Source organism: Colletotrichum aenigma, assembly GCF_013390185.1.
Source record: "Colletotrichum aenigma strain Cg56 chromosome Unknown KSG_Cg56_contig05, whole genome shotgun sequence".
In the NCBI taxonomy this organism is placed as follows: domain Eukaryota; kingdom Fungi; phylum Ascomycota; class Sordariomycetes; order Glomerellales; family Glomerellaceae; genus Colletotrichum; species Colletotrichum aenigma.
In genome coordinates, this window is record NW_023500911.1 from 960,962 (window position 1) to 986,193 (window position 25,232).

Sequence of the window (25,232 nt, forward strand, 5' to 3'; positions counted from 1 at the left end):
ATCTTCATAGCGAATACTGCTGCGACAAATGCGACAACAAACGATGACGGAAGCCGCACGACGCTGGTGTAGAGTCCTGTTAGGTTCCTTCTTCTATCAATGCATAACAATACTCACGTTGAGCTTTTTCTCACCCGGCTGCCTTTTCAACGAATACCGCGAGCACCCCATCGATTGGGCTTGCCCTAAAGTTTCTGTCTCATGTGTTGATCCTCAGCTTTTATTTATCCATTTCTTACAAGAGCTAAGAATCACCGCACGTCCACTTCCTAGCGCAACAATCTCAGCCTGTGAAAGGTTCCATGCATGAATCTTGAAACCGTCTGTTGCTGACTACGTTTAAGCTGTCCCGCTCTAAGAATAAGAAATGCATCACCTAGAACAATACGACTTCGATTGAACAAGAGAGCCTTTTTTCATGAGTGAGTTAGTGGTAAGTATTAGATGCAATGACCCTATCATGCGCAAAACCTCCGTAAAACCTCACCATTGTGATGAGGATTACTTGAGTTGATTCTAATCTCACAGGTCCACAATCCATCAAACGACCTTTTCACCCTCACAACCTTTACGAGCACCTTGCTATTCCCATCTAAAGCTTTGTTCCATCCGCAAGATTCATTTCCCTTAAGCACCTACTTAACTTCTTAGGCTTTTCAAGTCCAACACACCTACCTCCGAAAAGGCTTGACCGTCATCTAACCACAGCATCAAAAAGCTGCAAATTGCTACCCCTCGCTCTCGTCTGCGTTCTCTCCATTCATATCTCTGATTCTCGACACAACCACATTATTTCGGAAGACACCACTATTTATGAACAACCATGGCTACACAGAAATTTTCTTCGTTTGGTGATCTCTGTCCAGAGATTCGGACAATGATATGGGACTTTGTAACCCGTCCTCACGGCATCCGCGGAGTGCAACACTTTTCAATCTTCCCTTGCTACGATATTCCTGCAGACTTCGACGGACACATCGCCCCGATAATGTAGACGAGCCAAAAGGAAGTCGTGGGGGCTCCATCGACGATAGACAGCACGACAGGAAGCCCCTACAGCAACAACTCAACATACACCATCGACAGCGGGCTTTGGACCGCTTGCAGGGAGTCGAGAGCGGCCATGTTTCGTCGCTACAGGCCTGATGAGTGGACCGATTTTTACGAGGTTCAAAAGAAAAAGTACAGCCCAAATCGCGAACCCGATCGAAGCGTCGTTCACCTCAGTAGCATATACGACGATATGCCCGCTACCTTCGAAATGGAACACGGGGAGAAGAGCCAATTCTTCACCGTTCTTCCCGCTACGGACCTTATCTTTATACACCTGACGTCGCTTCGGCAGAGAATTTGGGATCTGAGCAAGCAACTTCCCTTCGCCTCCTGGAAACTTGGTTTCGGGGGCATGTGCCACATCGCCCTGGAATTCGACCCGTCGTGGAGCATCGCTGAACTTAAGCAGTATCAACGAGAGTGGGAGGGGGGCCAGCCTGAACTGAGCGTCGAGCGCTGGAAGGAGTACGACATGCTGGTACAAACCAGTAGGAACGTTCATGCCCGTGGCAACCGCAAGATGTTGTGGCTCGTGGATCGTCATCTGCGAAGAGAACATTTAGCACCCACCGCTGACCAACTAGAAGACATATTGAAGATCGAAGCCATGTCGGACGAAGAGCGAATGATTTTCCATGAAGGCGGCTGCAAGTACTTTGTTGCGTCGACGTATGGAAGATGGCTCTGGGCATACGAGGACGAAGGATCGGTAGACGGTAGCCGCGATACAGTATGGCAGTTTGTACACAGTCTGCGATGGGTCGCCACTGTTCAAGCAATGGATCGCGACGATGATCCTTGGAATCTACCCCTGGGCGCCGTGCAACGATGGGGGGTTTTATTACAGTCGAGCTAATAAATTGGGTATGAACAAAATCCAATAATCAGATCAGCATGTACGGACGCGGTGGACTCCTTGAAATCTCATAACTATGATCCGGTAACTATTCAGGGTGTTTGCTATCTCTAACTGTCAAGCAAAGATTTGCAGCATCAGCATACGCAGTTTTAGTTTCGACTGATTGGGCAGTGGCAGTAACGCCTCCTCTCGATTCCAATACTATTCTTCTGCATCCTCAACAGACATGCGTATTCACCAGTATCATACCTGATGAATGACGAAGCAGCCCGGATTTCACCGTCGACGTCGGTGGTCGAACGGTTGTTTGTCTATTTTCTGAAGCCATCCGGCCTTCCCAACGTAACATGTGGGCTTCCAATCATTCAAATTTGCTGTCTGCACTTGGGCCTGAAGCGTTGGGTCGTCGTTTTGCAATTTAGATATTATTTCCCCCCTAATGCTTTCGGGTTTTCCAATTCTTGCGGCTACATCTTGGCTGTTCTGTCCCTTGACTTGTCGTCCTAAGGAGCCCGGAAGGCAAATTCCCCCCCATCACCAAACAAATCCTGTCATAAAAAAGGTCAGGGAGCATTCACAGCTACCGGCAAGAATCGCATGACGAATGTTCAGCCACAGTCGTTGTTTGAAGGCGAATCCGGGCCAGGCAGTCCTCCGGGGTGTCTGCTACACGATGTAGGGGGCTTGATCCTCCCCACGCCTGCACTTGATGCGTCGGCTCATCGAAACATTACGGCACATACCGGAGGGCCAACAGAAAAGCCTGGTAGAGACGAACTGTGTGCTTGTAGTGCGCTCCCCAGGAAGGGTTAAAGAATACGATCTGCCACAAGCGACTGCGCCGGCTCCAGATGCTCCTCGGTGATGTTGTCTCAAGACAACATACGCGTAATCGCCTCATTGTGTGCGGCTTGTCCCGGCTAACGATTTGCCAATTCCCACCTTTATAGATTTCACATTAACACCTCTAACAAGGCGTGCGACATGCAAAAGCTCGCCAGCGGTGCGATGACTAGCAGAAAGTCTCAGCTGCTCCCAAGCCCGGGCAACATGACCGCGCTCGTGTCCAAGCTCTCGTATGAATCATAAGTCCGTCAAGCCTCACACGCGACCGCACTAGACTAACAAAACATAGACAACGTTTCGAATTCATGCCGCAATAGAATGCTATGAAGGTGAGAAAAGAAGTCTTTGTGTATACGCCTGTACACCGGAAAAGCCGTCGTCATGTCCATACAAGTACACATTACCAAGAAGAAAAAACACATAAAAGGGGAATTCTGTCCTCTCAAAGCAACACCGTCGTCTGCCCGCCCCATCCATCCATTCATCCCATGCTGTCGTGTCTCTCTTCTGCAGTCGCAGCAAGAAGCGTTCGTCGTCTCGCTCATCAGCCGTACCCATCCATCTTCACCCCTCATCTCCTCTTGACGTTCCTCACCAAGAAGGCGCCCACGACACCGGCCGCGACGGCGACACCGCTGATGATGGCGACGCCCATGAGACCCTCCTTGGCGACCTTATCGTCGACGAGCTGGCGCAGGTTCGAGGCCTGCAGGTTCGCGGGCTCCTTCTCGAGGAGGAGGTCGTTGTAGCGGCGGGCCTCGCCGTAGTTGCCGAGCTTGAAGTTGCCGAGGGCGAGGTAGTAGAGGCACTCGCGGCGGCGCTCGGGGGAGACGCGGAAGATCTCGGAGAGGAGGCGGACGCCTAGTTGTTGGTCGTTGCGGTTGTCTGATTTTACGAGGCCCTGTGCGTTGGGGGAGGGGTTTGTTAGCTGTGGTTTGGCCTGGGCGGCGGGGGATATGGGAGAAGCAAGAGGGACAAGGACGAGGGAGAAGGGGGGAGAGGGAGAGATGCCATACCCATGCGTAGTTGAACTTGGTTTGCACGCCGACCATCTCGCCTTCCTTTTCATACTGGGCGCGGAGGACCTGGAGCTCGGATGCCTTGAGGGGCCTGCGGTGCGGTGAGTATTTTACGTTACGCCTGCGCGATGCGTCGCGGGGGAGAGGTGAAGGGCGCGAAGGCAACATACGTTTCCGCGTCGAGGGCGTCTGTCGTCGTCGTCAGTCACTGCTGCGCGGACCATCATGATGTGGAGGGAGGAGGGGTCCTCTACTTACAGGGTAGATCGACCATTTTTGCGTGATGTCGGCAGCTCTCTCACGGGAGGGGAGCTATGGACTTTTCGGAGGGGATCGTCAGGAAAAACTTCAAGCACGGCGCGGGCGCGTTTGTGTGCAGCTATCGTCTAAGGCGGGTTCAAGAAGCCGTCCGAGGGGTTGCACAAGGTGGTTTTGCAGATTTGGGCCTTTACGATCGGAGGGCGGGTTGGTTGGGGTGGCTTGCGAATGGGAAATGGATGATGGCAAACCTGCTTCGGAATGAGGCGGAAGTGGCTGAAGCTCTGACATCTGAAGATTGCGTGGGGACCGCGGAGGGGATCATGTGTGGCGGGCAGGCGCTGGCGCTGGCACGCTGGACAGCAAACACACACAGCAAGCAGCAGCAGCAGCAGCTGATGACGACGGCCGACGGCGGGCGAATGGGATGGACGGGAACCGAAGGAGGGAGGGGTTTCGCCGGGGGGTGCTGGCTCGCTCCAGCACTGGCCAGTCACTGAGGGGGAGACCATCGCACTCTGTAGGAATCAATCACAGGCCTGCAGCAGTCCGCGTACCCAACCTTAGTCAGCCGATTGTCGTCCCGGTGATGTCGACCCGATAAGCGGGCTCCCGTCTTCTTTTTTGTTTAGGCGGTTTCCGCTTTGGGCCGAGTGACAGACACCCACGCAAATCACATCCTTTCATCACTTAATTAATGAACGACGACGCGACAACCCGCGACTTCAACCGAACCTGACGATACCTCTATCGCGAAAGACATCACCCACGAGGAAATACCGTCAAGATGCTTTTGGCAGAAGAGCCCGCGACGGTAGGCGCCCACACCACCGCACCATTGACATCTGCGATGTACTGACTGATCTGGCGCGCACGCAGCTCATCCACCACACAATCGCAAACTTCAACATCCAACCCGATAAACAAGCCATCGCGCGCATCAATGACTCCTACTCCACGCTCCAGCAGGCCCGCGAGATGCGTCTCCGCGATGCCGAAAATGCCCTCAAGAGTACGTTACTCTCGTCACAGTGCATTGCCATTCGCCGGTCAAAAGTGACCCGACTACTACTCCAGCCCTCAATGGCTTATCTATGGGAGACTCCCGAGACCACCCAACACCACCAACGTCAACTCCCACTCCCGCCCCCACCGGCTTTCCTATGGAGAGACCGGGCAACAATTCCTCGCATCTCACACTTTTCTCTCAATCTCAAGACGCTATTTCAAGACGCTGACCAAACCCAAACAGAACTCTCCCGCCAACTAAACACAATGTCCTCCCAACACGCCGAGCTCACGCAAGCGCACTCCTCCACCGCCCACGCCTCCGAGATCGCCCGCCTCGACACCACAAAATTCCGCACCGCAAAGGCCGCCTCCGACGCCGAGATGGAGGCCGAGCGCCTCGCCCAGCAGGCCGCCGACCTCAACGCCCGCCTGCAGGAGCTCGAGATCCAGGGCCTCGACGGCTCCGCCGACGACCAGCAGCGCCGCCGCGACCCCGTCGACGACGAGGTCCTCCTGCGCCTCAAGGTCTACCGCTCCCTCGGCATCGAGATCGAGCGCGACACAAAGGACGGCGAGTTCAGCCGCGCCGTCGTGAGGAACGACCGCAAGGGGGATGTGCACGTCGTGAACCTGGACCCAAAGTTTTCAAAGTTCTTCTACGCCAACTACTTTTGGCAGACGTTGTGATTGATGGCTGGGGCAGACAGCGGGCGCGGTTCAAGCATTGCTATGACGGCGTTTGGGCGGAGTTATGATAGGATACCAGGTCAGGAATTACCTTTTTAACGCAAATACATACACTTGATACAAATATCAGGATGCACAGTTGTAATAGAACTTGTTTGGTTGTCCGTTCGGACGAATGAGATGTGTGATGCGATACTGCCAGACGCCTGATGACTCCCAAGAACCAACCCAAATTCCTTTCCGTAGCTGGCCACGCCTAGCCGACCATGCCTCTGATTTCTTTAGCCATCCCCGTCATAAATTGATCCATTTCTACCTTTCCGTCCGCCCATCACCCCGTCTGCAGCCATCCAAGGCGCAACGTCCCATCCTGACATATGAAAGGTACAGTTAACTCTTACATCACCCGCTTTTAGGGTCTCTCTTTGTCATCATCGTTATTTTCGAAGGTGACCTCGTTGTATAAACCATTCTTGGTCTTTTGTTATCACTCATTAGTGGTTGTAGTTAACGTGGTTCTCCCATTTCATGCCACCGCCACTTTCCTCACAGCCTTTGCTGATAAGCTTGGGAAGTAATCCCCGTCGGCGCCATCAAGAGCCGTAAACGCAATGTGAGATGCGTTTGTTGGTGTCCTCGCGCGAGAGCTGTTTGGGGACGTCATGGCATAGCCTCCCCGATTGCTCTCCGGACTCCTGTTGCGGCCTCCCTTCATCATGAGATAACCGTCGCCACCACCGGGCGTTGTGGGTCCGCCGCTGGGACTCCGGTGGTGGTGCCTCTGATACTGACGGTCAGGAAGCTCAAGACGCGAGTTGATTGTCGTCCACAATTCATCGTCGTTGCCGTTTCCTAGGCGCCATCCACCGAGACCCTCGTAGTCCCGGTCAATGCCAACTGAGGGGAAGAGACCGATCCCGCCGGACTCCGAGATGGGCGTTATCGTGCCGACAGAGTGCGCCGATGCCGAGGACGGCCGGCGGGTACGACGTGAAGCCGAGCGTCGGGTTGGCGTTAATGAGGGAGAAGAACTGGCGGGTGACGGAGTCTTCGACGCGTACGACATGTACCGAGGGCGTCCAGTGATGTACGATGGTAGTAGAGATAGCGCAAGATCGAAGTAGACGAGAATGACTCGGAAGATAAGCACGGTGAAGGCGAGCGTCGTCGTAATTCCGGCGAAGATGGCAAGCGGGACGGTGAACAAGAAGAGGAAGGGGACGATAATGGCGTACATGGGGTTGATGAGGGCCATGATTGCGGTCGTAGAGCGGACGGGGGGAGAGGCGCGTGTAAGGTGATGGCTCGGTGCGGACCTCATTCACCACATCGCCTCGAATCTCCCGGTGTACTGGTCGGAGTGTGGTTTATCTGTTCGGCGTGGCCAGTTGTGGAAACCGGTTGTGACCAGTATCTCCCAGTACCTGAATCGTATGATCCCCTTGCAGTCGTTCGGTCGGTGGTCCGATCGTTCGATACCGTTGTAGTACCCCAACACCCACAGTCGATTTTCCCAATATCTCTCAAGATAGAGAAAAACGAGCGTCCGAGGAAAAAGAAGGTGGTAACTGGACGGACAGCTGGCGACTTTGTACGATGGAATGGCTTGCAGCTGGGAGGAATGGGGGCACACAAAGTCAAAACCCGGACGGCATGGTGGTGGACGGGGGGAGGTATGCTGTAAGAGTATGGGATGAGACGGAGAGGAGCCGGGAGCGAACCTTCAAACCTTGAGGTTGGTTGGTGGCTTCCTAGCGAGTAACTGCAGCACGCAGCAGCAATACCAACAGTACATGAGCAGGAGCGGCTGCAGCATGGAAGGGGGGTCTGAACTGAACCACACCGGAGGGTAAGGTAGGGGTGGCAGTCTAGTCGTCGCGGGCACTTTGTTTGTCTCTTTCACATGCCGGGAGCTAGCGGCAAAGCCTAGCACCGCCCTTGTCCTCCATTCCCTGGTCCTGGTCTGTCTTGTCGGAGGGTTCTATGCAGTGTAACGCTATTTTAGTAGCCACGGAGGGAAAAAATGGAGAAGCCGAGCTTGCGCTATCAGAAGCTACAGGGTCCCAAGTAGGGACTACACCAGTTGCCAGTGGTTGGACTGATGATGGAATGGCCCTCTGCTTTGTTGTGAATGGCTGGCTCACCCAGCGCAGCGGCGTTTTCCTGTGCGATTTCTCGCGCTCAAGCTGGGGGACTCCAGAAAGTTTATGGTGGCCACATACGGGGGCTTCGGAAGGGCCAGTGAGTGGAAAAAGAATTTGCGATTGTCTTTTTTTGTGTTTTCAGGGCCTGTGTGCTCTCTTTCGTATTCGAAGGGTCGTCACTCTGTGGAAACTTCAGGCCGTCCAATATTGCTGCTCAAATCAGAGTCTTGTCCCTGGGACGGGGGCCGGGGAAACAGAGTTTGCAGTTCCTGGACGCTGGCTCCCATGTGAAGACAGACGTGTTTCTGACTGACAGAAACGGCCGTGGGGGCAAGCGGGAAGCAGAGTTTGCCGGGTGAATCAGCGACTTGACTTATGCGCCTTCTGACTGGAGAATCCTGAGCCTGAGGTCTTTTCTGCCAGCCAATGCTCATGTAATGCGACCGCCGCCCTGGCGTTGGTGGGAGAGTGACGAAAGACCAGAGCCCTGCGACCGGACTTGGGATGGGGGGACGTTGGGTGTGGTGTAGTGTAGGCGTGCGTGTGCGAGCAAGCTTGTGCCGGCATGCCGCTATCAGATTCGCAATCGAGCTGCCGTTTTGGTATGAAGTGACGATGAATGCAATTGCGACAGTTGGCCGACAGAGATAAGAGACGACGACGAGTGGGTGCTCTCGGTGAGGTGAGGTCGAATCCCCGAAAGCGATCGCCCAACTTCTCCGCATCTCCAGACTCCAGACTCCAGATGTGCCAGGGCCAGGGTCAGCGTCGTGGAGCGTCCGGGGAAGAGAGCAAGGGCGCAAACCCCCGAATAGAACACCCCGCAGATCCAGACCTGGGCGAAAGACAGAACTTCTGTGGTTCTCCAGTTAGATGCTCTCGCCGGCGAGCGAGGAGCATGGATGGAGCGGCGGCACATCACCACTCGGCGTCTTCATTGCGTGGAGGTAACGTTATGTGCGTGATGTGCGAGTGCTCTCAGTGGTCAGGACGGCTCTCAATGGACCAGGGTTGACGCTGTGCATTTTCTGGTAGTGGTGGGTGGCTGAGGAATGGACAAGATTGGGCCGATGTTCACAACAGCAGTCAGAAGCAGCGAAGATCCTTCGTAGGTGCGAAACATTCAAGCTGCCGACGTTCTGAAGGCAAACGACGGCGATATCTGCCGTCTGCCGCCCCAGGACGGCCCCTGACTGGCAGGCGAGATCGTCTTGGTTTCCCCGCGACTCTGACATCGTAAGGGATGTCCAAAATCCAGTCGAGGCCTCGGGGCGATCCAAATTCCTGGGGTGCATATCGGGGTGTCTTGGTAGCTGAGTGCTGTGGGTGTCACGTCGATAATCCGGGGAATTGTCCACTGGCGGTTGTCTGGGGGCTGTCAATGTGGGAACATCATGGTCCATGCCTCTTCAAGATGGCAGTCAACGCCAGATTGCGAAGGCAGACGCCACAGGTAGCGCAGACAAGCCGATCGTCAGAAGCGATTGCATCTTGCAGGCAAGCTTGGAACATTGAGCTATCGACGAACAGCGAGCGCAGGCCACGCAGAGGTCGAAGCACGACGATGCAACCGGGGGGTGACTCCCCTAGCCGCAGCCCTAGCTTTGATAGATTGACAAGGCGAGATGAGACACCGGGCCTTTGGCGATGTCGAGGTGAGCCGTCGGATTGCATTAGAGGGCCCCGCCTGGCTTGGTCATCTTTACACTGCGCAGCCGTGATTCGCAAGCTTGGAGCTCTCCGGTGAGGACGCAGTCGTCGACGGGCGTCAAGGTGTTTGTCCATGTGTCCGAGTTGTGCATGAAGGGCAGAAAATCTGCAACGAAGCTATGCACTAAGCGAAACCGTCAGGACGTCTGCGAGCGGTTGCTGTGGTGTTGCTGTCTTTCGAGATGGGCTCAGAAGGACAATGGACCTGAGAGCATGTCTTGGTGCTGCGTGGTGAGATGATGAGATCCGAGGTACATCTAGCCTGAGTAGGTGGCAGTGGAAGGGCAATGTGATGGTAAGGTGCCTTAGGTAGGCGAGGAAGAAGAAGCAGACGAGGAGGAGCAAGAGGAGTGAGTCGCGGGCGGGAGAGACACGCAGCGACAACATGGCACCGGTAGCACTGGCGCCTTCCCAAAGTCCGGACGGGGCAGAGGGAAGCTGGGCTGGGCAGGGTGCCTGCCCTGAGGTGTTGGTGTTGGTGTCTTGTCTTACATTGCGTGCCTACCTACCTTGCCTCATGGAGCTCGACGCAGTAAGGGTCTCGAGTGTCTCTCTTTCCCGTTCCCCCGTATGCCCGTCCGTCCCTTCCTGCCCACCAGCGCTGCGAGGTGATAGGCAGGAGGCAGGAGGCAGGAGGTAGGTGAGTGGGGAGATCGGAAGAGGTGCTTGGATCCTTCCAGACCACGTCCCCTTGACATCATTCCGCAGTGTCCCCACTAATTGCCCGTTTCACTCATTCTCGCAGCTGCCCGCACTCCGGCTGCAAGCCTGCCACTGCCGCGGCCACTGCCAATGCTGCCTCCACTACTACGACCACGGCATCATTCATTCCCTCACCACCACCATCATCATCGCGCCTTGAGCAAGTGCGCAAAAGTCGACATCGAGATGCCCCACGGAAGGTAGTCACCTCACCTGTGTTGCATGTGGCAGCCTCCTTCTCATCCCGCCTATCCGTCAACGACCATCAAACAACCCACATTCGTCTCTTTCATCATCGCCGTCTCGCCATTGTCCACATTGACGACCTTGACGTCGTTCGCAAACCACATCCCTCGCACGCACATCCAGAGCGCCGTCGTATTCGCAAATACAAACCGCTTGACTTAGACCGTCCCAGCGTCGTCCGGTCCCTGCTTCCCAGCGTCGCCCTACAGCTTCCAGCCATCCCGCTCTCGGCAACCGACTGGCACCGGGAATCCTTTGACGGATAGCTCCATCTTCAGCTCAGCTCTCCGGCGAGGTACACCCAGTTTTACCGACAATTTACCGCAGTCTTCTTCTTGTCTCCTAGGGGCCTCTGCTATCCTACTGGCCCTTCACCTCGACGTTTGACCTTCGGCGATCCCCGTCTCCCGCTTCCCGCCTTCCCCGCCTGACGTAACCCGGCACAGTCTCTGATACCACCCGTCTTAGACGCATCGACCACCAAGGCTGCCCAGTATGTGTCTTCAACATGAGGATGGGCATCATAACCCCTCAACTGCCGTCACTTCTGCCTCGACTACGTCGGATCCTTTCCCCTGGGACCATGGAATCTACGATGCCCATTGCCACCCCACGGACACCATGTCGTCTATCGAGACGATAATCGGCATGCGCGTCGCTACGCTAACCGTCATGGCCACTCGCAGCCAGGACCAGTCCCTTGTCGCTGAGGTAGCCGCATCCCACGGTGTGCGCTCAAGGGACGAAATGTCTCAAGGCCATCTGATCCCCTCCTTTGGTTGGCACCCCTGGTTCTCCTACCAGCTGTTCGACGACACCGTGCCCGTGGCTGAGAGGACGTACCACGAGGGCCAGCCCGACGCAAAGAAGCGCCACTACCAGGCCGTTCTAGCACCCGCCCCTGAGGACCCCAGCTTTATTGACGCCCTGCCCGCCCCGCGTTCATTGTCAGCCTTTTTAGCAGAGACTCGCGCTCGTCTGCAAGATCATCCCCTTGCTCTAGTCGGTGAGGTAGGTCTTGACAAGGCCTTCCGCCTGCCTGAAGGAACCACCAACGTCGACCAGTCCTCCCGTGACCAGACCCTGACCCCGGGTGGTCGCGAGGGGCGTCGTTTGGCTCCTCAACGTGTCAAGATGCCCCACCAGATTGCCGTGCTGAAAGCTCAGCTGGCGCTCGCGGGCGAGCTAGGCCGACCCGTGAGTGTCCATGGCGTCCAGGCTCATGGTGTACTCCATGATGCCCTTGCATCCCTTTGGAAGGGTCACGAGAAGGAGGTTATCACCAGGCGCCAGAAGAAGATGGTCGCCGAGGGAGCCGAGGACCCCTATTCCGAGGATGAGCTTGATGAAGATGACTACGGCAGGAAGCTCGTGCCGCCGAAGCCTTTCCCGCCGCGGATATGCCTTCATTCGTACTCTGGTTCGGCTGAGATGTTCAAGCAGTACACTAACCCAGCCATTCCCGCACGGATATACTTCTCCTTCTCCTCGGCCGTTAACCTAGGAACCAAGGCCAACGCCAATAGCATAGTGGAGGTCGTCAAGGCTTGTCCAGATGACGCTATTCTGGTTGAGAGCGACCTGCACGTCGCAGGTGAGGAGATGGAAGCTAGACTCGAGGAGATGTACCGCAAGGTATGCGAGATCAAGGGATGGACGCTCAAAGAGGGCGTCGCGCGCATAGGCAAGAACTACCGCCAGTTCATTTTTGGTTGAGGTTCTGGCCAACATGCGCTGGTGTTAATGAGGTCACGAGATAGATGCTCACCGCCATGCGCGGTCATTCACAGTAGATGCTTACAGCGAAAGATTTAGAGCGGAAGAATTCCTCAACAAAATCAGCATTTCAGAATGAGCGTTCCGGTGAGCCATGAGCAATAGGATTTTTGCCGTGGTTGTTTCCATGATGTACTTGACACAAACTGCCCTTTGCTTGATTTACATTAATCGAGCCTCTCACTGATGTGGTGCTTCTTGAGACGCTAGACCTTTAGATCTGACATGGCCATCAAATTCACAGTTGATGTACTCTAGCCCCTTCAACTGACCTTGAATCGCGGACTGAGATATTGAGATGGGAGGGGTCAAGATGAAATCCATCCTCACACGATAACTGAGCAGATGAGGTTGAGCATGAAATGTTTTTGAGTGCAATTGGTCACCGCCAGATATAAGCTGGACAGAGCTAGTTTGCTCAGACTACAACGAACAACTGAAACATATGATTTCTACCTCCCCGTTGGAATTATACCATCCCTCTTTTGTGCATGATACTCATACCACGCAGTTAAAAACAAGCTCAGAAAGCGAACGCCCATATATACATAGAAAAATCAAGGACTCTTTGGAGTCTTTTAGATGGGGAAAAAATGCCGGATATCTTTCTACTACACTTAAAAAAAGCCCAAGCTCGATGACGTTACAAATAAAACAAAACACACATATATATATAGACACAACACAACGACCGCTGCTCAGTTCTTGGACGGAGGAGCCTCGCCGAGCACGTCGTCGATGCCCTCGGGCGCGGGGCCGTCGGAGACGCTGGGGGTGTAGTCGCTGGAGCCCGGGGTGTAGCTGCTGAAGCCGTCGGAGACGACGACGGCGGGGGCGGCCTCGTCGTAGGTGGGCAGGGCGTCGTCGACCATGTAGTCTGCGAAGGCGGCGGTGGGCGAGGGAGGGGTGTTGTTGGTCATGTGTTGCTGCTGCTGGTGGTGGGGTTGGAGGTGGTGCAGCTGGCGCTGTTGGGCCTGGTAGGCGAAGTGGTCCAGCTGCTGCTGCTGCTGCTGCTGCTGCTGCTGTTGTTGTTGTTGTTGGGCAGCGAGGCGGGAGCGGGCTTCCTCGGCGGCGACCATCTCCGAGACGAGGGAGGCTGCGTTGCGGAACTCGACGATCTCCTGCGACATGGCGTTGTTGCCCCCGTCGGAGAAGTGCGAGGAGGCGTTGCTGGCGGAGCGGTAGCGGGAGCTACCCGACAAAAAAGCCTGCTTCTCCTCGTCCTCGGTGGCGGCGGCGTTGGAGGCGGCGAAGACGCGGGACCAGAGGGCGGGTAGGGAGGCGGTGAAGGCGGCCTTGCGGGCCTCGCGGGCGTCGCGGCGGCGTTGGCGACGGGCGCGGCGGTCGGCTTGCTTGCGGGAGGAGGTGGAGGCGAGGCGGGCGCGGAGGAGGAGGGCGATGCCGACGAGGAGGATCAGGATGGCGGTGATTTTGGCGGGGAAGGGGACGAAGCCGTGGGGCGGGGGAGGGGGGCCGCCGTGGTGGTGAGGGCGGCGGTGGTGGTCGTGAGGGCCGAGGGGGTGTTCTTGGTCATCTGGCGGCGGGGGGCCGGGAGGGGGAGGTCCGGGGGGAGGAGGGCCCGGGGGAGGAGGGGGAGGGCCGCCGTGGTGGCCGTCGAAAGGGGGAGGAGGCGGGCCCGGGGGACCTCCGTGGTGGCCTTCAAAGTGAGGAGGAGGCGGGGGAGGAGGAGGCGGGCCGGGAGGACCTCCGTGGTGACCGTGATGAGGAGGCTCGCTGAAGGGAGGAGGAGGAGGCGGCGGCGGGGGGCCATGGCCGTGAGGAGGACCGCGAGGGGGCTCGTCAAAGTCGCCGTGGGGAGGGCCGTGGTGGGGAGGCTCGTCGAAGGGAGGGGGAGGACCGTGGTGAGGCCACTCGCCCTCAGGAGGCGGGGGGCCACAGGGGCAGAAGCCCGGGGGCGGCGGCGGCGGGGGCGCTGTGTGGTTTCCGTGGGTGTGGTTGCCGCCGGGGAAGGGGAAGGCGCCGCACATCGGGGGCGGGCCGCCGTGGTGGTGGCCGGGGCCGCGGTGACGACGGCCGCCGCCGAAGCCGTGGAAGCCGCCGCGGAAACCGCCACCGACGCGGTGCACGAGGGTGTCGAGGACGCACTTGAGGGAGTCGCACTCGCGGAGGGCGTGGCGGTGGAGGCGGACGCCGTGCTCGTGGGCGAGGCGGGCCTCCTTCTCGTGGATGAGGTGCTTCAGGGCGTGGAGCTGGTGGCGCAGGCAGTCGAGCTCGTGGATCTCGGCCTCGGCCTCGGGGGAGTGGTGAGGGTGGTGCTCCTTCTCGCCATCATGACCGTGCGGCGGGTGAGGGCGGTCCTCGCCGTCGTGCTTAGGAGGGTGGTGGAAGTCGGCCTCGTTGTGATTGCCGACGTGGTGGTGAGGGGGCGGGGGGAAGGGGGGGTCCTCGAGGAGGCCGTCCTCGTCGTCGCCGGGGCGGGGCCTGTGGCCGTCCCACTCGGGGAGGGAGAGAGACGGGGGCTGGGGGCGGTCGGTAGAGACGCGGACGGGGCCGGCGACCTCGATGATGGAGGCCGGGGAGGTCTGGCGGAAGCGGGCGACGAAGGCGACGTCGGAGGCGAGGGAGCGGCCGGCGAGGGACTCGAGGTTGAAGCGGAGCAGCTGCTCGTCGCCGGCGCAGGTGGCGGTCCAGGAGGCGATGAAGGTGGAGCCGTCATGGTCGCCGGCGAAGGTGCCGCGGCCGAGGGTGTGGCCGCCCTGGGAAAGGGGGTTGTCGTTTACCTTGATGTTGGGGTAGGCGCACGGGGAGGGGGCTTCGAGGACCTCCAGGTGAAGGGTCTGAAGCGTGTTAGCGAGGTTTTCTGTGATGAGTTGGAGAAGCGAGACTTACGTAAGGGGTAGAATGGTCCTCGTTGAAGCCCGGGGGAATGTCGAAGGTGACAAAGGTCGAGGGCGAAGCATCTAATGACTGTTAGGATTCACTATGCTTGATGATAATGACTGAGAAGAACTCACCCTTGACCTTCTCGTCGATCCGCGAAGGAGCGGCTCCGACCAGGGCCGGCGCGAGCAGGAGAGCTTGCGCCAGGCCGCGCATGATGGGCGACTTTGAAACGGCGGATGAATTACAAGCGACCTCTTCTCGTGAAGTCCTCTAGTTTGCCCGTGGGGCACGGTGGAATCGGGGGGCCTCGTATGTCGAGGAGTTCTCTGCCTAGAGAAACGGGGTCGCTCGTTGTTGTCGTCGGGGTTCAGGGGAGGTGAAAGGTAAAAGTCGGCCCCAGGAAGAAAACAAGAAAAGGTAGACAGGTGATGGTAGAATGGCTGCCTGGGATTTTGTTCGGCTTCCGGTATGTATGTATACGTATGTCGTCGGCTTGGTGGTGGTGGTGTGGTGGTGCCCTTTTCGGGGTTGGCGAGGTCAGTCGGGCTTGTCTTACACCGGCTTGTTGATCGAAGGCTCGATAAGATAGATCCTCCACCCTTCACTCTCTTCAGAGCTATCAACCCAAACTCTCCAGAAACCGAAACGAAACAAATAAACGAATGAGGGTATTGACACTTTTCGAACCTGGTGTTGGTTTGAAAGTGGTTAACTGTCGGAAGGAGGAAAGAGTAAGAAGGAGGGGGGAGGAAAGGGGAGAGAAGGGGTCGACTTGGATGGAACTCGACAAAAGAGGCTTGCCAGAGAAAGGGAAGGGGACTACGCGTCCATGGGGCACCAAACAGTTACACTGCCCTTGCCTTCCTTGCCCATCACCGGCAGCGCAGCGCCGGGCCGCGCAGTCAGTCGCAGCAGCAGCAGCAGCAGCAGTTCGTTCCATAGTACCTTACAGCAAAGCGAGTGAGTTGAGTGGCAGAGTGGCAGAAGTGGGCACATCAAGGACCGTCAGGGACATTGGGGCTGCGCAATCCTCGCGGCGTAGCTAGACCACCGCCGGCCAATGACCGCTGACGAGCTGACGAGTCCCTTCTGTCCCTTGGCCCGTGTGTCGCGGTACGTACACGCTGAATACCCACGACACTCGCGCGCTACTGGACCAACAAGGCCCTCTGTGGCCAATGGAAACGGCCGCACGAGGTGCTAAGCACCGAAGCTGGTGGAGCTGCACCGGGCTGGTGGGGTTGATGCGATGGACTCGGCCGACGCACTGGATTTTGGTAGTCTCGTTTCCTTTTTTTCGCAGCATCTCAATCTGTTTCCCTGCCCTTGCGCGTGCTGTGGGAAAGGGAAGGCTTAGCGGCCGGGATCAAAATGACACTCTCGACCGCGACACTGCCAACCGGTGGGGTTCCATTCCCGGGACGTGGGGTGGCCACGCTAGCGCTTCCGGGTCCGTCGAGTCCACTTTCCCACTTCACTCAGTGCTCTTCCCCAAGAGGCATCGCTAAATGGTGCCAAAAAAAGGGAGTTTGATAGAGTGCGAGAGGGCGAGGGAACCGCAGGGAGGCAAGGGACACGCCCGATGAATGATCCCGCTTGTTCGGCACTGTTGCCGCAGGCTCGGGCGGCTTTGGTTCTGTACTGCACCCATCGACATGCTGCTGCTGCAATGCTAACTAAGGTAAGCATGCACGCCTGACGGACGGCGACGCCGTTTCGGGTCGGACTACCTTCTGCATAGATGAATGGCTCTCAATCCTCGGGAGGGCCATGTTCAATGTTGGTGGAGTCTCCATCATGCCCGCCTGCCGTTTGTCAGTCGCCCGTTGCCCCCGTCGTTCGCTCGCCCACCGCGGCTAGCGACTCACTTGCCGTCTCGAATTGCTCCCAGGAGGCCGTGGTGTGATGGATGATGCGAGAGAGCGAAGAGGCAAGGGTGGCGATCCCGGATCGTGAGAAAAGGCTCATTAACCTATCATTAAGCAATACACTAGCTCCGGGAAGAGGAGTCCGCCCCCCCTTGAAAAGTTGTAGGTACTGCAGCAGAAGTGTACAATAGACAAACCCCGAGAGATTCGCGTCCCGGATGTGGGAATCGAACATGAAGTGGATGATGCACCGACCCGACTCCCACACAATGTAAACCAACTCCCGTCCCGCCAAGAAAAAGAAATACATCTCGCAAAATGACAGTCCCCGGCCGGCGACAGGTGAGAGAGCAAGAGATGAAAACCAGAAACCCTCCCAACCCCCCCCCCCCCCAGCCAGCCAGCCTTCATCAGCAAACATCTTGCGCAATATCCGTACGTCGCCCACCTTCTCCACAGAAAACCACGGGATCTGCAAAACATCCACGACGACGTAAGAGCACTGGGCGCAAAAGGGGCCCCCCGCCCACCTCACAGGAGGTCCTTCAACACCTGGACCCGCGCCCGAGCAACTTCGGACCCTTGATCCCCCTCGCCCATCAACTCCATGATTTGAATCATGCGCGCTGTGACCATCTTCACGTCAGCCTTCTTCGCCACATTATACACGCAAACCGAAAGACGCGTGGGTAGGTAAGGAAGGCAGGTAGGTTTTTACTCACATATATCGGCCCTGGCCCTTACGAACAGCGGGTCCCGCTCCGCCGCCTCCACCGCCGCCGGGTCCTTGGCCGTCTCCCGGAGCACGCTGCCGATGCACAGCGCCTCGAGGAAGGCGCGGTGGTTGAAGACCCACCACACCCGGGCTTCCAGTTCGAAAATGTTGAAGAGCAGAAAGAAAGAGTTGATCGCCTCGTGCGCGGCTTCGAGCGTGCCGCGTACGTTTACGGGAACGTCCGGGGACTCGGAGGCGTGTACGAGCATGATGTTGTGGTGGTAGTTGCTCGTGAGGAACAGCGTCTGACGGACGACGCGCTTGTTGGTTCTTGCCAACGATGTGAGACTGTCCGAGTCCCATGACCGGAAGACGTCGGGGAACGACCGGTACACGGCACGGAAATCGGCCACCAGTTTGGACTTGTGGCGGGCGGTGGTGCAGATTGGCATGTCGAGAGAGCGCGGCGAGCAGATTGTTTCTTGGACCAAGTTGGCCAGCGTCCATGATCCGCGTATGTAGGCAATGTCTGTCGGGTCGCTGGAGGCAATGGCCGAGCCGTCGTCGAGGAGGTCTTCGACGGAGACGTCTGTGTGAGTTGCTGACGGGGGCAGGGAGAGGAGGACGGTTAGAAAGGTGTCCTGAAGAAGGACGGCTTGCCAGAGCTTGCGGCGCTGTTGCTTCTCAAAGATGCTAGCTTCGGGAGTGACTAATAGCGTTTAGCAGGTCTCGATGCGTGACTTCAGGTGTAACTTACCAATGTTGGGATCACGATGCAGGCCCATCGCGTAGGCCTGGCGTATGAGTATGCCTGCGAATGCCCACCCGTCAGAAGCATGGTTGTCGTTGATTAAGAAGTAGGTCAACCTGGCTAAATCAGCATCATTCCCCCAAGATCTCTTTGGAGTCTTGGCAATAGACTTACAAGACCATGGCCTGGATGGACCGTAATGAAGCAGCGCTCAGATAGGAGAACATCCGTAACGCCTGGTTGCTGGCCGATGCATAAAACTCGGCCGTTTGCTTCCCATCTCTCGGCGACGTGGACGTCACAAACTGCGTCCCCAGAGCCAGCATCACAAAGATGAGCCCAATGAAGGCGGCATCCACGCGGTTCTTCTCGTCATTGCCTAAACTCCAAAAGTGCTCATAGTCCGCGTAGAATGTCTGCCGGTGGATCATGGGGTACACCGGGTCGACACACTCAAAATACTGGGCCAGCAGAATGTCTGCCTGGATCTTATCCGGCAGCACAGAGATGACCTCTGGCAAGCCCCCCTCACATGTCCAGTAGTTGGCGAAAGGGTGCTCGGAGCCGATGCCAAAGACATTGCTGGCTGTCGGCAGCGAATAGGGCACATTCGAGAGCAGCCCGGTTGACGACGAGAAGGCGATGGAACCAACGGAACCGCGGGAAGTGAAACCTCTGCCTTCAATGAGACCCCTGTCGGCGATGTTGGGTATCGTGTTGACGTCTGAAGGTTTCTTCTTTGGCGGTTTAGTCATTCGCCGGCCATTGGTGGCTGACCGTGTCGTTTCCCTGAGATGGTCAGTCCGGTAAGCCTCGACAAAGGCAAGGGGGGCACTTACTCGAGCAGGTTCGCGACATGTGCGTACTTGCATTCTGTCTGACGCTTGATGCATGCTAAGCAATGCGGCCTCCCTCGATCGCACTATCATGCGCGTCAGCGTTCCATGCCATGACTTGCATTCTGATTCATATGGGATCGGTGTGTAAACCCCATTTGGAAGCTGTCAAAAGCTCGTCTCGGGGATCTGAGGAGCCAACAAGGTTCGGGCAGCGTGCATGCCACGTGCGAGGCTCATGACTCTCTCGGCGCCCGCCTCCTGCAAATAGTAGCAGACAGGTTGACAGACGGCCGGGTCCAGACTTCGGGCCAGCGTCGGCGCGGCTGCGAGAGCCACGGTGGACCATGAAGCTCCGAGTGCGGGGGAGGGTAGGGGAAGCAAGCGCAGGGAGTGAAGCTCGGCTTGCTAAGCAACGAGGAAGGGAAGAGTCATGGACTCGTTGAATGCGCCGTGAGGCAGAGAGCCAATGCGTACATACCTTCGTTTTGCGCTCGACGCACTCGTGACATGACAGGGTTGGTTTGTTGCGTTTCTGCTTCTTCTTGGGCGGCTCGTCGGAGGCGTTCAGTTGTCCGTCCGGGCTGGCCGAGTTGCCGTCGACGCTGTCCTCTGTCTTGACGATGCCGTTGTAAGGGTATGACTGGGAGGATGAGTGTGCAGCGATGGTTGACGAAGACAATGGCGTTCCGCCTGGGTGCAGAGCTCCATTTGGTGTCGTCGCATTCGTTGTCGGCGGTGGCGGCAGGCGCCCGTGTTCTGAAGCCGGCGATGCGTAGATTGTCGAGGCCGAACTCGGCGTGTATGGTTGCTGCTGATGCTGCGGCGGGTGGTCCTGGGGAGCCATCGCGACAGCTCTGGCGATGGTGGTGATGGTGTTTTTTTGATTGCGGCAGCGGCGCCGAGCGGCAGTCAATCAATTGACACCGATGCCACCGAACCCTCCCGCGACACCGAGCCTGCTATCAATTTCCCACCTCCGGCGCCGGTCGTAAAGTGCCAATTCCGCGATGGACGCTGCTCCAGTTTCCGCCGTCTGGGCACGCGGCGTCTGTGGTGCTGGTCCCCTTCCGGACAGGAGGTCTGCAATCTGCAATCCCCGGGGAAGCACCGGATCGGGGGATGCGCGCCAGCAGCAGCGCAGCGAGGATTGATGGGACGCTCAGGAAATTGGACGCTCGAATCCAGCGGCGCGCGCGAACGCGGATTGGATTGGCAAACGACAAGCAGTGGCCGTCCGCCGTGTGCCGTCCGGGAATAAGGATGAGGTGCGCTGCGGCAACGCAAAAGCTGGGCAAATTGCGGTGCGGCGCGGCGCAGTGTTCGCCGTCCGGAGGTCTTGGTCTTTTTGGGGGTTGCTGCTGGGAATAAACAGGCGATTGCAGCAGCGAACGGGAACACAGCACGCTGCGTATGTAATGGTTGTCGTACACCACCAAGCCAACAAATTTGGGGTCGCCGCGCAGGAATCTCTTGGGTGGGAAAAAGCGATGGGAATAAGGAGGGAAAAGAGAGACAGACGGGAGGGGGATTGGAAACATGAAAGAAAAAAAGAGGGGAAAAGAATTGGTGCAAGAGACCACACACTCGCTGGACTGTGACTTGCTGCTGCTGCTGCGGCAGCGGCAACCAACCCGTACCGTACCTTGCCTTGCCTTGCCTCCTGCTCCTCTCCTCCTCCTCTTTGCTCCCTACCTCCAAGATGAGGAGCAGGACGGGAGTCTCCCAACCTATTCCACACAGCGGCCGCACCCAGACGGAACGGAGCGCAACGCAACCTATGCAACACGGGCACCTCACATGGGAGTCCACAAGTCACTGGACAGAGACCACTCAGTCAAAGTCCCAAAATCTGCCTGGTAACCAATCCAACCCACGCCGCAGCAAACTGAACTAGCCACGGATGGGACCAGGCTGTGAGACGAACAAGGTCCAGGGAGAAATAGAGAGATCACGCCAACGGCCCAGCTGCTGCTCCTCTCTACTAACGTAGTAAGTCCATCTTCCATCCACATGTCGTCCCCGTCTAGCCTCGACTAAAAGACCCTCGAGACGAGATCATAATCAGCCTGTCTTCAACAAGGTGCAGCCACTCAGCATCCAGCCCAACTCTCGTCAAAGCCGTGTCATCTCTCTCTTGAATCATCAACCAACGAGCAGACAAAACCCCCTCGAGTCATCCAGTCATCCATGGCCGAAGGCAACTGCCGGCCGGTCAACGGCATGGCTGGATGGCTGGGGTTCCAATCTTGGTCCATCCCCCATTCTGCATAGGCGATCAGGAGCCGCTAATCGCACTCGCCGCCTGGGGGGCCCAACGCCCGTCTCGTTCGACACGGGCAGGTATCGCCGTCAACGACCTGATTTTGTCCTGCTTTGCCTAGTCTTTCCTCCCGGGTCTGTAAGCTTGTATTCGGTGCTAGTGAGCAGGCCTTGACAGACGTTGGCCGACCCCAGAGCCTGGCTTTTTGGGCGGTATAACTTGGCAAACTTTTAACATGGTTCCTTCACGTCACAGGACAATTGGTTCGCTGGACAAGTCATGTTGGTTCGCGCCGTCCGCCGCGGCATGCTCTGCTGGACTCTTTTCGCTCAACGCGCGCCGGAATGATGCTAGGCACGTTCCCCTCAGCTGCTCAATTGCAATTCCTGAACGTCATTGACCAGGCGATAGTCTATGATAATCTATCCTAGCCCTACGCATATTACATGTTGCGTGTGCTTGTGGGAGCAGCAACAAGAAGACCATAGCTCCCTCCTCGCTCTCGGTCTTGCCCCTCGAACAGCAGTCAAGTCAGCAAGCAGTAAGCTAGGTAGGTTGCCTGCCGGAAAGCTTCGCCTTCCATCGCACCGGGGTCGCGCACTTCTACCCGCCCACATCGACGTCACTGATGCGACGGAATCTGTTCCCCGAACTCCAGTTCAACGGCCCCCTCTGAGCAACACTCGCATCGTGCATCGTAACAATTTCTTCATCGCCTCCTGATCGTATACACCAGGCCAATCCGGCTCTTTCTCCCACAAGGCTCCGGGATCCGTTCCTAACGTCCCGTCCACATATTTGTTGAGCCCTCTCCCTTCTCGGTCATTTGGCCGCCGGGTACGCTTCCCCGGCTGATATCGCCATGGGCTACCCCCTTGCTGGCCCACAAGTCAGCGCTACGGGGCCTGCACTCTGCAGCCCTCCGCCCACACCTGCAGGCGGGCACTCCATAGCCGGGCTCACGAAGCAGTTGTGCATCAAGTAATCCATCAGCGCCGATGGTTTAGTGGTAAAATTCTCCGTTGCCATCCAGCAGCGTCGGGGAGCCGGGGGTTCGATTCCCCCTCGGCGCAAACTTTTGCTTTTGGACGTTACCTAATGCTTCAATTTTCGCTTTTCTTACAGATAAATCATGTTCAAAACTTTTTGGCGCTGAAACAGCCTACAGTTGTGTAAGCAGTAGTCCTATGGCTTTCCCAGCTTGGTGAGTTGCGTTGCGACTCAGCAAGACATGACCGACTAAACTCTCAGCATCTGGCTTCCCTCTTTCCGTTCATTGCATCAACGTGCATGCTCCGTACAGATGCGGCGATAATAGCGATCGATACCTTGTCTCTGAGTCACCGCCCACAGTCGTTTGTTAGACTTGGATCAGTAGACACGATATGTCATGCCGGGCCCTAAGAAGCCTAGGTTTATACTCGGTCGTCTCAACTACCTGCGTTACTTGCTCAGAGCCTTTTTCATGTAAGTTCTTGATTCAGGCCAGCCTGTGCCTCCCACGCTATTGTCAAGACGACGGATCAGAATAATCATCCGCACACGATGCAGGCGGTAGCGTAGATTAGGTGCAGTCGAGCAGGAAAGATTGATCACAAGGACAGTCGACCCGAAGTGTCTACAGCCTTGGATAGGATGATCATCGTGTTCAGCTAGCATTGGAGGCACTTAATACATGGACGGCCAACTCTGCACCCGTTGGTTACCTGGGCTGGAGCCTGTCAAGTAGGGTCCTCCAGGCTGCCTGGGTATGTGCTGTGTGCTCACTTTCATCTTTGTCTTCACCTTCCTCACCTGGGGCGGACTCTTGTCCCACCTAGTCTATATAAGCCGGGTCAGAAGGCAAAGTAAAGCACCCAAGTAAAAGTCGGATTCGGTTGTTGTCTCTGTCGACCACTTGTGTCGATCTCACCGCGGACACGTGCCGTTAAAAGAAGATACAGGCATTCTGTTGCCGAAACAGAGGAAGCCATTATGCTTTTGTCGTTGGCTTCACACTGTCTTTTCTCACACCTTTTGTCACTCAAGTATTCTTCTCGCAGATCAATGCAGGACGATGTCAAAATGCGACTTGTCAGCTACAATCGGACTCACGTACGACGTTCATCTGATTCGCTTCTCGAAGTTTCTTGCTATCGTCCAAAGCTCTACACGCCCAACTATCAGTCATGCAGACTCGCTCCTGGACTGTTTGAATCAAATGAAGGAGTTCATCACTACTGCTCCCTTTTAAGCGCGTCCTACTCAAGTTCAGTCTAGGTCAGGGACTATGGGCGGGTCCGGGGTTTATAAGTAGCAAACTTGCCTCGAGAGACTAGTTCACCAAGGCGGCATATCCCTTGGGCGAATGCTATGGTGGCGAGTCGGTAGACCAGCAACCGATTCCAAGTCTTTTCGAGCCCTCGCGTGGAGCATGGAAGTATCATCAAAGGGCTGGTAATGCTAAATTTCGTGCACCACTGTCTGTCTCGCCTAGCATTGATGTATTCGGGCTTATACGCTTACAGGAGTTTGGGTCTCTTCCGCTCAAAAGCTCTCGAGCTATCCATGGGAAGACTGCGGTTTACCCGGCCCGTGTTTAGGACAGCACACCATCAAACCAAGTGCTGCCAAATGTCTGGACTCTTTCCCCTGTTTCTGTCGCTATCAAGACGAAGGAGAATAAAATACCTAAAGGGGGTTGGTCTCAAGAGCTGGACCAATTTTGTATTGCCGCACGTCAGCGCTCCTGAGAGAGGTTGGTTAATCAGAGCCTTTATTAGCATCGTCAACCATGGAACGCCCAGAGACGAGTGGATCACATCTCTCAGCATACGGGGTACGGAAAGATCTTCCCAGGGGTTGATGATTCATTCGCTGCTGTCTGTCTCGCCTGGCGTCGATGGATTCGGGCTTGAATACTCTCATAGTAGCTTGGTGATGCTTAGTTCATCGATGTCGTCGGTGACCTAGTTACCAAGAGAAAGACAAAGAACGATAGGCTTACATTTCTTAGCTTTGATTCTGCGAACCGCGTTCACCCTGTCTGAACTTTGTGTCGTATGAAAACTCATGTAGCTATGCCACATTTTAAATACCGATTTCCAAGTCGTCCGATCCTTTCGTGGAGCTCACTTCGGGGATGTGAGGCACTTGCAAACGGTGAGTGCCCAGTTGGCGCTATGTATATGAATTTGAATGATATGCATGAGTATATTCTGTGCCATGTTGAATATGGCTCGGGAGCTTATAAGGACTGCTAAACGGAGCAAGCGGAGTTGCGAAACCACAAATCTGTATCATCCAACCCGTCTGACTTCCCGTATTCTAGTTCCCTGAGGACTACCGAAAGATTAGACAGCTATCACCACGCTATTTAATTGAAAGGCTCGTGGCGTAAGATCGGACTCTGGGCGCCATTCGTTTCCGTTGTCTCCAATATATTCGTGTGCTTGTTGTGATCCAACGCTCTGGAGCACTGCAAATACGGCTCAAGTAAATTGGTCTTGCTATGGACGTCACGGCAATTCGGGCAATCGCGAAGAACAACCCATGGACTTATCTCGACATAAGGGAATCTATGCCAATGCTATTTAAATATCAAGTGAGACCACGAGCTATCCAACGCTGAGGGGAGTATCTCAAATCCAAACGAGCCCGCCAAT

General features: G+C 56.4%; 7 protein-coding genes across 7 annotated transcripts; 3 read left to right on the top strand and 4 right to left on the bottom strand.

Moving 5' to 3' along the window:
• Positions 1–1,123: 1,123 nt before the first annotated feature.
• On the top strand, positions 1,124–1,909 carry CGCA056_v007909 (uncharacterized protein; the record flags this gene model as incomplete). The annotated part of the gene is made up of 1 exon (XM_037323157.1): positions 1,124–1,909. One exon carries the CDS (start codon positions 1,124–1,126, stop codon positions 1,907–1,909), a length of 786 nt encoding a protein of 261 aa, XP_037178199.1.
• A 1,420-nt stretch (positions 1,910–3,329) lies between these two features.
• Positions 3,330–4,051, bottom strand: mtp-2 (Mitochondrial fission 1 protein; the record flags this gene model as incomplete). The annotated part of the gene is made up of 4 exons (XM_037323158.1): positions 3,330–3,659; positions 3,775–3,868; positions 3,948–3,966; positions 4,036–4,051. 4 exons carry the CDS (start codon positions 4,049–4,051, stop codon positions 3,330–3,332), a joined length of 459 nt encoding a protein of 152 aa, XP_037177543.1.
• Positions 4,052–4,822: 771 nt separating this feature from the next.
• Positions 4,823–5,733, top strand: SPC24 (putative kinetochore protein SPC24; the record flags this gene model as incomplete). Its single annotated transcript, XM_037323159.1, has 3 exons — positions 4,823–4,849; positions 4,915–5,047; positions 5,288–5,733. The coding sequence occupies 3 exons, from the start codon at positions 4,823–4,825 to the stop codon at positions 5,731–5,733; spliced, it is 606 nt and encodes a 201-aa protein (XP_037177544.1).
• Positions 5,734–6,259: 526 nt separating this feature from the next.
• On the bottom strand, positions 6,260–6,988 carry CGCA056_v007912 (uncharacterized protein; the record flags this gene model as incomplete). The annotated part of the gene is made up of 1 exon (XM_037323160.1): positions 6,260–6,988. One exon carries the CDS (start codon positions 6,986–6,988, stop codon positions 6,260–6,262), a length of 729 nt encoding a protein of 242 aa, XP_037177545.1.
• A 4,168-nt stretch (positions 6,989–11,156) lies between these two features.
• Positions 11,157–12,251, top strand: scn1 (Cut9-interacting protein scn1; the record flags this gene model as incomplete). The annotated part of the gene is made up of 1 exon (XM_037323161.1): positions 11,157–12,251. The coding sequence occupies one exon, from the start codon at positions 11,157–11,159 to the stop codon at positions 12,249–12,251; it is 1,095 nt and encodes a 364-aa protein (XP_037177546.1).
• Positions 12,252–13,009: 758 nt separating this feature from the next.
• On the bottom strand, positions 13,010–15,368 carry CGCA056_v007914 (uncharacterized protein; the record flags this gene model as incomplete). The annotated part of the gene is made up of 3 exons (XM_037323162.1): positions 13,010–15,109; positions 15,162–15,232; positions 15,287–15,368. The coding sequence occupies 3 exons, from the start codon at positions 15,366–15,368 to the stop codon at positions 13,010–13,012; spliced, it is 2,253 nt and encodes a 750-aa protein (XP_037177539.1).
• A 2,186-nt stretch (positions 15,369–17,554) lies between these two features.
• On the bottom strand, positions 17,555–20,172 carry yanR (Transcription factor yanR; the record flags this gene model as incomplete). The annotated part of the gene is made up of 6 exons (XM_037323163.1): positions 17,555–17,649; positions 17,746–18,447; positions 18,496–18,605; positions 18,664–19,278; positions 19,329–19,411; positions 19,807–20,172. The coding sequence occupies 6 exons, from the start codon at positions 20,170–20,172 to the stop codon at positions 17,555–17,557; spliced, it is 1,971 nt and encodes a 656-aa protein (XP_037177540.1).
• Positions 20,173–25,232: the final 5,060 nt, after the last annotated feature.